General features: G+C 34.0%; 1 protein-coding gene across 1 annotated transcript in view; it reads right to left on the bottom strand.

Moving 5' to 3' along the window:
* The window catches only part of CFAP54 (cilia and flagella associated protein 54), a 142,156-nt gene that overhangs the window by 89,426 nt on the left and 40,174 nt on the right, over nt 1–12,556 (bottom strand). Inside the window, exons 17-26 of the mRNA XM_060777277.2 lie at nt 11,364–11,492; nt 8,695–8,845; nt 8,178–8,252; nt 7,961–8,082; nt 6,039–6,209; nt 4,829–4,921; nt 4,284–4,469; nt 2,924–3,066; nt 1,726–1,873; nt 900–1,055 (exon numbers count right to left, since the gene is read on the bottom strand). Coding sequence (XP_060633260.2) covers nt 900–1,055; nt 1,726–1,873; nt 2,924–3,066; nt 4,284–4,469; nt 4,829–4,921; nt 6,039–6,209; nt 7,961–8,082; nt 8,178–8,252; nt 8,695–8,845; nt 11,364–11,492 — 1,374 coding nt within the window. The remainder of the gene's footprint in view (nt 1–899; nt 1,056–1,725; nt 1,874–2,923; nt 3,067–4,283; nt 4,470–4,828; nt 4,922–6,038; nt 6,210–7,960; nt 8,083–8,177; nt 8,253–8,694; nt 8,846–11,363; nt 11,493–12,556) is intronic.

Raw genomic sequence — 12,556 nt, 5'->3', positions numbered from 1 at the left:
TTAGCCCCAGCTTCTGCCAACCTAGCAATTCGAAAACATGAAATGTCAGTAGATCAATAGGTACCACTCCGGCGGGAAGGTAACTGCGCTCCATGCAGTCATGCCAGCCACATGATCTTGGAGGTGTCTATGGACAATGCCGGCTTAGAAATGGAGATGAGTGCCATCCCCCAGAGTCGGACATGACTAGACTTAATGTAAAGGGAAACCTCTATACTAAATTACAACTGTTTTACCTATGTTTATCCCTTGTTTCATTTTAAGACAACAGATATTTTACAGGGTGGGGCAGCATAATTTCCTTTTTTAAAATGCATGCCATTAAGTCGGTTGAAGTTGTAGCAGAGTGCTAGTGGTCTCATTCGAGAGGTGGGAGTATAAAGTTTTGTCCTGACACAGTTCAGTCGCCATCATGCATTGGAACAGTGAGGAGCATGCTTTTGCCGTTAAGGCCTACTTTTCGAGCGGATTTGGAGTGGCCGGCCTGCTCTGCAGATTTGGTACCTTGTGATTTTTTTCTATGGGGTTTTTTGAAATTCCGTGTTTGTGTGAACTGTCCAAGGACCCTACAAGATTTGAAGAGCAGCATCCAGGAAGAAATTGACAACATAATGCCTGCTGTGCTGGCAAGAGGCATGACAAACACCAGAAATTGGTTTACTCAGTGTATGGAGAATGAGGGATGTCACCCACCTAATTTGATCTTCAAAACTACGTAAAACAAAACTTTAGGTATGTGCCTACATTATAAAAAAAATTCTGATTCATACAATGGGTTTTATTAAGTTTTGAAAAAAGGAATTTATGCTGCCTCACCCTGTATTATCTTTCAACTGCATACACTTGCTTACAAACAACAGAAGAATTATAAACACTGATATTTAAAAAAATATTCTTACCTGAATGACTGGCTCTGAAGGAATTCTGTGATACACCATGGGAACTATAAGGCCGTAACAGTAAACAACAGATTGCAGGACATAATTTACATCATTTAACCAGTTACTGAGATCAATTGCCGCAAGCATTCGTCCACACTCAGCTATTCTAGCAACCTGAAGAGAAAGAGATACTTTAATTTATACTTCTATATCAAAATACAATCATAAGAAAATGTACTTCTGGAATTTGAAGCTGCATATGACAGAGACATGTAGAGTGTGAGAAATTTAATATCATTACAACTCAAAGGGGACACATTTGAAAAAACGGATATCCTAACATTGCCACTGATTCCCCCACTCATGACAGCAGTACACAAAATTACTTTTCAATTAAGTAACATAGCCATAAGACCAAAAAAAAATTGCTTTGAAGCCATAACAGTAATAACATCAAAACATTTGAAGTTCTGGGTATAGGTCCTTGCCCAGGACTGGCAAACTGGAAGCCTTTCAATAATTCTCAAATATGTTAAGACCCAGTGATGATCAAAATTACATCAACTGAAACTGCATCAACTAATGACCAACAGATCCAACAGCTTTTATCTAAAACATGTTGTGTAAATTATTCAAACTACCATATATATTTGAGTATAAGCCGAGTTTTTCAGCCCTTTTTTAAACTGAAAAGGCCCCTCTTAGCTTATACTTGAGTAAAAGTTATTTATCATTGTCCACAACCCAGGGACTGCCTGTATAATTAAATAAGAAATAATGTTTGTAATTAAAATGTGAAGAACAAAAAAGGATAACAGTAATGCAAAAGATATATCAAACATACTTGTCTATTGTACTTTAACTCATTGAGACAAAGAGAATCACAGAACAGTGTTCCATCTTTCACACTGATGTCATTGATAATAAAAATGCTCCTGATGAACAGATATAACAAATTTGGAGATGCTTGAGAAAGTGCTTCAGCATTTAATCTACAAAAAAAGCAAATAGGAAATTGTGTAAAATATTTTGTATCTATTTTCTAAATTTACATATATATAACATAGAAAACAAACAAGAGTAGTAACACAGCAATCAGCTGTAATTTGTAGGAAGCAGGATATAAATATCTTCATTTATTTTGTTCTTACATATGAGAAATTAAATTTATCTTATCTGGAAATGCAAAATCCAAAATATTCTGAAATTTGAAATTGCCCACATGAGTGGCTGAGGTAATAGACAAAGTATACATTTTTCATGCACAAAATTATTAAAACGTTTAACATTTAAAGTATCTTCAGACTACATATTATAAGACAATATATAAAACATGAATGTTCTGTTTAGATTTGAGTTCCAACTCCAAGGTATTTCTTTATATAAATAATTTGCAAAAAAAGATATGCCAAAAAAGAAAAACTTGGAAATTCAAAACACTTGATTCTAAAAAAAAAAAAAGCAGGGAGCAAAATGTTTCTCTCAGTGAAAAGGCTTGGAAATTATGAGCATATGGACACAATGATACAACAAATACAATTTTAGAATATTCTGTTGCTAAACAGAATTTTTTTGTATATGGTACAGCTGCAGTAAATGATCAGGGCCATTATTTATAAAAAGGCTGATTGAGAATCAGTAGCAGACAATATTATTTAAAGTCATATCTTGGACCTATAATAAATTGGGAAGTTGAAGACTAACCCTTTTTTTCTTGCACAGATCTAATCTGAATATGATTTAGAGGGTTACAATCTTTGCTGCTAAGATCGTGAATTTAAGAAAGAAAGAAAAGGGAAAATTATCTGAATGAACAAATCATGTTTCAGTTTCTAAAATATTGGGGCCTTAATTAGTTGATAAATATATGTTTATTGCTATACGAGTTCAATCTAAGAATTTTTTCATATTTGTTTTTACATGCATATATCTGCAAAGTTAATTCACAAAAATGACTACTTGGTATAAACACACTAGATTTTTGTCATCAACAAGAGAACATAAAAATCCATTAATATTAATTCACTAGGTTTTCTTATTACCTGTTCTGAGGGATAGTCAAAGTGCTGCTTACAAAAATCTCTGTGATATTAGCAACAGGAGTACAAGGTACTGAAATAAAATGGTTCCACAATGGCTGAAAGACCTTCTTACATAATGTACAGTTCTCTATTAGAAAAGCTGACTGAAAGAAAAAAGGGAGTCTTAAAATGTCTCAAGAAAAAACAAAAAGGAAATGTATTAGTAAAAAATAATCATTTAATTTGCTCTCTATATGTAAAACAAAAGAAATATAAATCATCATAATCATCCTCATTTTATTCATTTATATCCTACCTACCTACCAATAATGGAATTCAAGACAGCTAAAAACATATAAATAAATATATAAACCTCACTTGCCTAGTTTCACAACCTCTGAGGATGCCTGCCATAGATATGGCTGAAACGTCAGGAGAGAATGCTTTTGGAACATGGGCATACAGCCTGGAAAACTCACAACAAACCAGTGATTCCAGCTTTTCTAAACACGCGGCCTTCACATCACAGAAAAATTACATTAAATAAATGATTTGCTACTGAAGATCAGAGACGCAGCTTGCTGTCCAAAATAAGCTGGAGACCTAAATCTACTTGACTAACATAGGATGCACCTACACTGCAGAATCACTGCAGTTTGACTCTGCCTTAACTGCTATGGCTCAATGCTAAAGAATTATGGGAGCTGTAACTTTACAAGGTCTTTAGCCTTCCTTTGTCAAGTAGTGCAGGTCCTCATCGTATAACTACAAATTCGAGGATTCCATCACATTGAGCCAAGGTATTTAAAGTGGTGTCAAACTGAATTAATCCTACAGTGTAAATGCAACCCTAGTCATTTACTCTAAATGTTGAATGTGCTAGCATAGTACACCAGTCTCATGAACACATTGCTTATGTAACAACTTCAGGGCTTTCCAAGATTCCTTCCTCATCACTTTCAATATGATGCATTTAATTTGCAAATTCTATGCTAATTTCTCTATAGTAGGTTAATGTATAAGTGTGGTCCTCCTAATGGATTTAAAATTAAATTACGTTAATATTAAATTATTAAAATTAAATATTTTAATGTATTAAAGATGTTTTCCAAAAAAAATTGAATTGGTTGAGAGAATTTTATTTCTTAACATTATTGTATAGTAACTATATAATACCTATATGTGGTCATAATAAAACATGCATTTTGTTAAATTCTACATACATATTTTTATTTAACATCCATTTTTGTCAATTTTATCTTTTAACTAATTATATTAAATTTTACCAACTTTCTCTGAGAACACACACCATTTTAACATAAATCCCTTGAGAAGTCTGGCAATCAGAACAATATATTTGCTTGTTAATAAAATATGCTACCTGAATCAAATAGGCTCGGACAGTAGCAGCTGAAAGAGGAGGGTATGCAAGGATTGGCTTGCTTGTTTCTCCAATGCTGTCACCAATAAGTTTTCCATCTGAGTCATATGCTGCAACTGCAAATATGTACTTTTGATTGGGCTCTAAATCTTTCACTACAAAGATGCATGCTTCCTCAGCTGGTAACTGATAATAAAGAATACTTTTATTAGGACTAAATAATATCTAAAAACCAAATAAACATATACAAACATATTTTTTTCAAATCTTTCAAATGTACAGTGTTTAGCACTATGATTATGGAGAGCAGGAACTGAAATGGATTCCTCAAGCATAGCCTGTTTTATTTGCCATTTTCTCTCGGTTACCTTCGAACAACAGCACAAGAAAGTTTAGATTCAAAATCCAGACAGACTTTCAAAAGAGGAGGAGGAAGATAATTTTAAAAGTGTGTCTCAGTTCTGAGGGAACTGAGATGATAGATTCCTCCTTCGTGTCATCCTGGGAATGATATGTAGAAAATATGCCTATTAGTATAACCGTACCGCTTCTCCTGTGTTCTTGAGATTGTAATTATTCAACCGGACTTTTGGGTTGCTCCCTTCTGCTACACATCCAAAAATACTGTACCATGAAACCTTTAAATAAAAGAAGACAATTCTAATATATACACAAAACAGAAGAGTACACAACCTACCAAGAGTTGAAAAACATGTTACCTTCATGGAATAACAGATGAATACATTCTACAATCATCTTTATGCCCCCTCCCAATTTGGGGAGTAAATAATCTTTTTGCCTTCAAATAATCCATTTCAGAAAGTTGTTTGCCTTATTTAAAACATTTCCTCTGGTCACTTTATTAAAAGGATTGTACAGGTCTTTTTTTTTTTCAGGTAAGGAAATAACCCAAATGTGTAACTTCATAATTTGATGGCTTCCTGTTTTGAAGAATGTCACTAATAAAAATAGTAGGCAAAAACCTGACAAATTGGAAGTACTGGTGAGTTGGAAGCAACTTTTGGCTTCCCAACAACTGAAAAGAAAAGGGGAGGCTACAATGTCTCCATCGTTGTTCTAACTTCTTCAAAGATGCAACCCTAATAACATTTAACAGTAAGCAAATTCTGTCAGTGGAACTTATTAGTGAAATACTTTTATAATTAATCTAAACCAGGCATACAAAACCTGTGGTCCTCCAGGTGTTTTGATCTTCAACTCTCAGAATTCCTGACCATTGGATAAGCTGGCTAGGGCTTTTGGGAGTTGGAGTCCCAAACACCTGGAAGGCCACAGGTTGTGCAGGTATGATCTAAATAAGGGACAGGCATACTTCTGGATATTATACTGCAACTCCAGCTTGCCAAGCCAATTGTGAGAGTTGATGGTTACTGCAGTCCAACAATATTCATCCTTTACCTAAATTATCAGATTACTGAAGAATATATTTCTAGAAAAAAATTGGATTTTGAACAGATGCCTGCAATCATCACAAAGAGGACAGTGGCTTCTAGAAGATAGGACATGCCTTTTTTATATTAAAAATTGCTAACGAAGTTTGATATTTTAATTCCATTTTACCTCCAGTTTGTACAGCAGTGAAAATTCAACACTATGTCAAACACAACATCTAAGAATAGAAGACAGAATGTGTATCTACTATAATCAATAAAAATATAATTAAATGAAAACAGGGAATGCATTCTGTTAGCTCAGAGTGTCAAAAATACATTAGCATGTGCCAAAACATGTTACCTTTACATGTGACTCAAATGATGCTGGCTTAAATGCCATGGAACAGTACGACCTATAAAGCAATATAGGAGGCGGTGGAACTTTCCTTTTTAAGGTACTTGCAGGTTGTGAGAGAGCGGCACATAACGTATTTTGCTCAGCTTCTGTTTTCTGAATCAGAATAAGTGCTTCCTGTGATTGAAAGTAAAAATGTAAGGAAAATGTTGTTTCACACACACACATATAAAATGTGAATATATATTCATAAAGTGTCAGAGGTGAAGCAAATAACAGTCCAGTTGAGAGTTAGCATGTGAAAAGCAGTTGCTGACATGGTCTGCTACTGATATTTATTCAGGGACTTGATGCATTCCAATGAAATTAGTGTTTTGTGACTGTTTAATTTAGAGGCTTTTAAAAAACATGAAAGCTTACATTTCATTAATGAAAAGTGCATGATGTAACAGGCCCCAAAATCAAAGCAATATCAAATGGTTACAATTACATCTGGATGTAAATATATGGAGTAATTATACAAACTTTCACCTACAGTCCTCCATGGCACCAAAATTGTGCTAAAGAATGGATTTGGGATTGATATAATTTGGAACTTCAGGTGGGAGGACAAATTACTCATTCTGGTGAAAGGCAAGAGGATACGACATTAGATTCTACATGGTATACTAATTATACACATGTTATGAGCACAAATAACCTCAAACTCTTTAAAGTAAACATGAATTATTTCTGAAAAATTAGAATAACGTTTCTAATATCTCCTGAGAAAGGATGGTTAGATCCAAATACATCTAGTGCAGTGGTTCCCAGTGTGTCCGTGGACCACCAGTGAACCTCAAGAATGAAAATATAGTCCATGGTCTCACCATTACTACATGGTTGCCTTGAAACCGCATGGCAACGGGAGCTACTAGTCTTGCGAAACCCTCTTATAGTACGAAGGTAACTGGGATGTCAGGAGGGGAGAGGCTGACTACCCACGAAAGATTACTACTACCACATCAGCTTTAGATGATTAAATATGGTTTTCTGTGGACGACCAGATGATGACGACTGGATGGCTTATGTTCTGTATCAGGAACTAGAGCTGTTGTAGTCTATCCAATGCAATTTTCTAAATCAGCACCCCAAATAACCTAACCTAATCTAAAGTTGACCAAAAACTGATTCATAGCCCTTTTGGTACTAATGTTGGAGATTGGTCCCTGGTCAAAGTGGTCCCTGGTCAAAAAAAGGTTGGAAACTACTGATCTAGTGGGTGGTACAATCTTATATATTTTAAGCAGACAATCCCCTGGAAAAGAACTACATTCAGTTCACATCTGAGATATCATCACAGTAGAACATTGCTTTTATATAGTGCAGGCTTATTCATACTTATTTGTACTTACTTTTCTATACCAACTCTTTTTCAGTCATTGTGTAGAAATGTGTCTGACAAAGTGCCAGGCAGAGGAAGAGGCCAGGCAGAAAAAGGGCAAGCTTGTTTTCTTCTGTTCTAGTAACTAGTGATGATAAGAACTGTTTAACAGGTGAATATGCTGCCACTGAGGTTCTTAAGCAGAGGCTGTAAGGCCATCTGTCAGGGCTGCTTTGATTGTATTTTCCTGTATGGGTGTTATTGGACTGAGTGGCCCTTGTAATCACTTCCAATTCTAGGATTCTAGGATTTTATGACTATAGAGTCAGAATAAAATAAGTACTAGAAGACAAGGAGTCCAAAACTAGAAAAAGCAAGGTAGTGGAATTAGAATTAAAATTCAACCATAGCACACACACACACACACACAAAGATTCAAGAGGCCAGATCAAAGTTTTCATTTTAAGGACTGCTTTTCAGTAAACAGTTGTATCAACGCCAAACAAAGAATTCAGTACATCATATTAGGACCTCTGCTTATTTACAGTATTTCTGCCATATATACCTCAAGAAGCCGATTTGGAGAAGAATGCATTAATCTTTCTGGATGCATCAATGTAGCTTTTTGCATCAGGTACAGAGCTTTGGACAATCTGTTCTTTTTTACTTTGTTCATTATATCTTGTTCTGCAAAGCAATTTTTAAAGCAAAGTAATACATTTTCTTCACGGAAAGTACAATATATCCATAAGCTACTTATAGTGAATATATGTGGTCATTACCTGTTATAAATTTCAACTGGCTTGCATCCTTTGCAGGGATGTTGGCTTTAATATTTTTCCCATCGATTTGTACAACTAAAAGAGAGTGAGTTTAATTTTATCACAATCTTACACTACTTACTAAAAACAATATAATACGTTTACGTAAGTTATGTATTAATGTTTATCAGTGTGACATTAGGATTATTCTTCTGTATTATAATTTCGTTGACTGTTGAGATAGAATATTATGAAAGCATATGCAAACATGCGTAATTTTGTTAAAAAAATTATTCTATTTTCTGCATGCTAGGAGGCATTAGTCTTTTCCTGATAGATGCAGTTACTGTAGGGGCCACTCCAAAAATATGGTAGTAGTTGTGTCTTATAAGCACCTGTGTTCTGGAGAGACCATATTAATCAAATCCACAAATAACCAATTTAGCAAAAGTTAAACCTGAAAATGTGATGGGTTAACTGTAGTTACATATCACATATAAAAAATAATGTAAAATATCATAGGTTTATATGACTCTACCTTGTCTCAAGTTAAGTAGTTTAACAGCTACTCTGTGCTGAGCCTGAATAAGATCAATGTGTAGATCCATAATAAAATTATTTCCTGTTGCTAGTCTTTCACCAATCTCAGAAGTTGAGGAACAAGCCAAATTCTGATCCTTTACAAGAATCTGTCAAAAAAAGGGTTAAGAATATTCAATATAATTTTTTTTATGAAAGATCTCTTAATCTGAGTATTCAGGATCTATCTATCTATCTATCTATCTATCTATCTATCACTGATTTATTTCTTCCACTAAGACCACAATAGAAAATAATAGATATCACATCCCAAGAACATCAAGAAGAAACAAAACAATGAACACTGGAACAAATATTAACATGTATAAATGTTAACTATGTATAAATGTTAACTATGTATAAATGTTAACTATGTTCTAGTAAGCTCTGTCATTACTAACATATTTCATGTTTGCTTTAATCACTTTAGCTGAATATTTGTAGACAAAATGTTTGTACCTGCAGTAGTAACAGATTAATTGTCGCTTTTCTACTTTCCCATCTGCTAATTTATGGCTAAAGAAACAAACAAAACTAAAGGCTCTCCCAACATTCGTTCTATTTTGATTATTTCTATATTTTGTCCTAAACTATTTCTATTTAGTTTCTTCAAATTTATTTGTTAGAATACTATCTCTACCATTTGTCATTTAAAAAAAATTCTACAGTTTTCATTTAGATTGTTAGTATGCTGGTATTTATGTCATTTTATCATTATCATGCTGTCTCTCTTTGTGTATGACATCAAATATATTTTCCATCTATACCTCTTGAATTCAAAAACTCTACTGATTTAACCATAATTGTTCAGTATGGTAATAGTCTTATAGTCCATTTTTAAGAACTTTCCTCGATAGCTCCTAAATGCCAGATCTCTTGAACTTCTCTTTCTCAAAATTTTGTTCTCATTCATCCATTTAGCCTTCTTTCATATGAAAATCAATCTCTCTCTACCTACCTACCTCTCTATCTATCTATCTATCTATCTATATGCAGAAACACATTCATATGTAAACACACACACGCATATATATATATGTGTGTGTGTGTGCATGTGTGTGTGTGTGCATATGCTTCTATAAGTTCTATATCATTGATATTATACATTTTTATTATAATTTCTTAACAATTGACCCATCAGATGGCATCCATCTCTTAAGCTTTAACTTACAAAATACGGAAGATAATCATATATTATTTATCTTATTTTTAATTATCAAATCCTGTTGTGATCATCTTCTTTTGTTTTTTCACAAGATCTATAAAAGATTTCCATTCTTTTCGCAGATTCTGCAAATTAGTTTGTTGTTGTAGGGCTAAAGTTAATTTGTCCATCTCTGCCATTTCAAATCCAGTCCTCTGTTGTTGTTTCCACAATTATGCATATTCAATTCTGTTGCTGATGTCATGTAGAGAAAGATTCTTTCTTGGTGTTTTGGTATTTGCTTATTTAATAATACTAATCAAAAGTTTCTGGTTTCAATGTTATTTTGTTTTTTAATATAGTTTCAATTTCATTATGAATTTTTATCCAGAAATCTTTAGTCTTTGGGCAGGTCCACCACATACGGTAAAAGCTCCTTTCTTCTGTTAACATTTCCAACATAAATCTGAACTTTTATATATCTTTATATATCTTCGCAAGTTTTTCTGGTGTTATGTACTATTTATACATAATTTTGTAAAAGTTCTCTTTTACGGTATAACATCTTGTATACCGTTTTTTCAAGAGAAACAATGTGTCGGTAACTTGAAGGTATTCATTATAAAGTTCTTGCTCAAGCTGGATTTTAAATGGCCACAATTAATAGGGAAGAACACTGATAGAACTATTTCTCTGTGACTTCTCAACCTTTCTTGAAACTGACTGCAGAAAAAGTCCAGAAATGGGATGTACACATTGGTTTTCATGAAGCTGCCTGAATGTTGCTTTTCCAAACTAACTTCTCCACCCATAGACTTCACCACTGATCTTGTGATGTCAATGATCTCCTGAAATTCTTTAACAGATTCTGTGCGCATCTCCCTGGCTTTCTCTAAGAAATTGTTGACATGTTGTAGACTACAGAAAATGTCCATACAATTATCTACTCTTTGCAGTGTTTTGCTAAGCTGAAGGGATGATGAGGCAAGCTTTCTAAGGACATGTATGGTTATAGACTTAGCATGGGGATTGGGTTAACCAGTTAAAATTCATGAATAAACTAGGTTTTTTTAACCTGAAAATCTGGGGGGGGGGGGTTGAACCCCTACCTCTCCCCCCCCTTTTTTTTACAGGCCTGCCTCCTAGTATCCTGATTTATAACCAAAAGCTTTTCAGCTGTCAACACCTCGTGTAATTACTCTGCTAGCCTGCAGGTGTCTTACTCTGCCTTCAAGGCACTCACTGAAACATCATCTTTAATCCCTTGATGATCTTAGTTTCTTTTTACATGCCTTAAGGATGATCTTTTTCCAAATACATATAACTCCAAAACAGACTACCTGCTTAAGCAATTTAGAGGTAAAAAGAAGAATTAAATGGAGATAAGTGCTGGAAAGAACAAAAGAAACGGTTTAGGACAAAATATAAGAAGGATTCTTAGCAGGGCAAATCACCCATTTTCTTACCTGTTTTGAAGCCCTTACCTTTTTGCAACAGTTGTCAAGCACTGACATTCCATCAGGCAGAACAGTTGTGAGGTGAGCTTGATTCATTCCACAAATTGCTCTGTCTAGATGCTTGTAAGTCAACTGTAACTGCTCTGCAGCAGATTTCTGAAAAGAATCCAAACATTACATCAACAAAGATAAAATGGAGGGACAAATTATTTTGATTTTTATAAGACTTAGGTATGTAACAACAAGAGTGCAACTAGGCATTGACTTCCTATATGATTTTTTCCAGTTCTCATTTATAACATTTCAGTGACTTAAAAGAAAAATACTTTGAAATATCCAGCAAGAAGTGGCATGACTAACTGAATTTCTCACATACCAAGAAATTTTTTTTGTTTCAAACAAAAACGTAAAAGGATATAAGATAGATAGAGAAGAAATAAAAATAAATTTGTATGCAGACGACGCAGTAGTCCTCATAGGTTCAATGGAGAATTCGGTAATTGAAGTAACGAAAGAAATTAAAAAATTCGAAAAGATCTCTGGCTTAACAATTAATATTGAAAAATCAGAAATCCTACCTAAAAACATGAACTGGAAGGAGGTGAAAGAAGTCCAATCTATTCTAGGGGTCAAACTGGGGGAAAAGAAGTTAAAATACTTAGGAGTGTATATACCTAAAAATCTAAATAACATAATTCAGATAAATTATAACCAACTATGGAAGAAAATAAGCAAACAGATTAATAATTGGAAAAAATGGAATTGGGATATAACAACAAGGGTGAAGACATATAAAATGATGATACTGCCCAAACTTTTGTACTTATTTCAATGCCTTCCATGTAGCATTCCTCCCAAAATAATAAAGAAATGGGATAACTCAATTAAAACATGGGTAGTAGGTTCTAGTAAAACCAGAATTGCAAATTCAATTTTTTATACTCCACAAGAAAATGGAGGTTGGGGAGCACCTTGCCTCCAGAATTATTACGAAGCCTGTCAATTGGCTAGGTTACTTGAATGAGATATCAGTGAGCCCAAAAGATGGGTTAGGTTAGAGAAATTAACAAACGGGTGGGAATATGGATCTTGCATTATGGGGAAAATTGGGGGAAAAGAACTAAAAAACATAAAAGGAGGCCCCTTGTTATTAACAATGACTTGTTGGGGAAAATGGCAAAATAAACTCCCAGTAAATAAAATAGACAAGCTCCCAATAG

The sequence above is a fragment of the Anolis sagrei genome, chromosome 5 (assembly GCF_037176765.1).
Source record: "Anolis sagrei isolate rAnoSag1 chromosome 5, rAnoSag1.mat, whole genome shotgun sequence".
NCBI classification, from domain to species: Eukaryota; Metazoa; Chordata; class Lepidosauria; order Squamata; family Dactyloidae; genus Anolis; species Anolis sagrei.
This window is presented reverse-complemented; position numbering and strand designations above follow the sequence as displayed.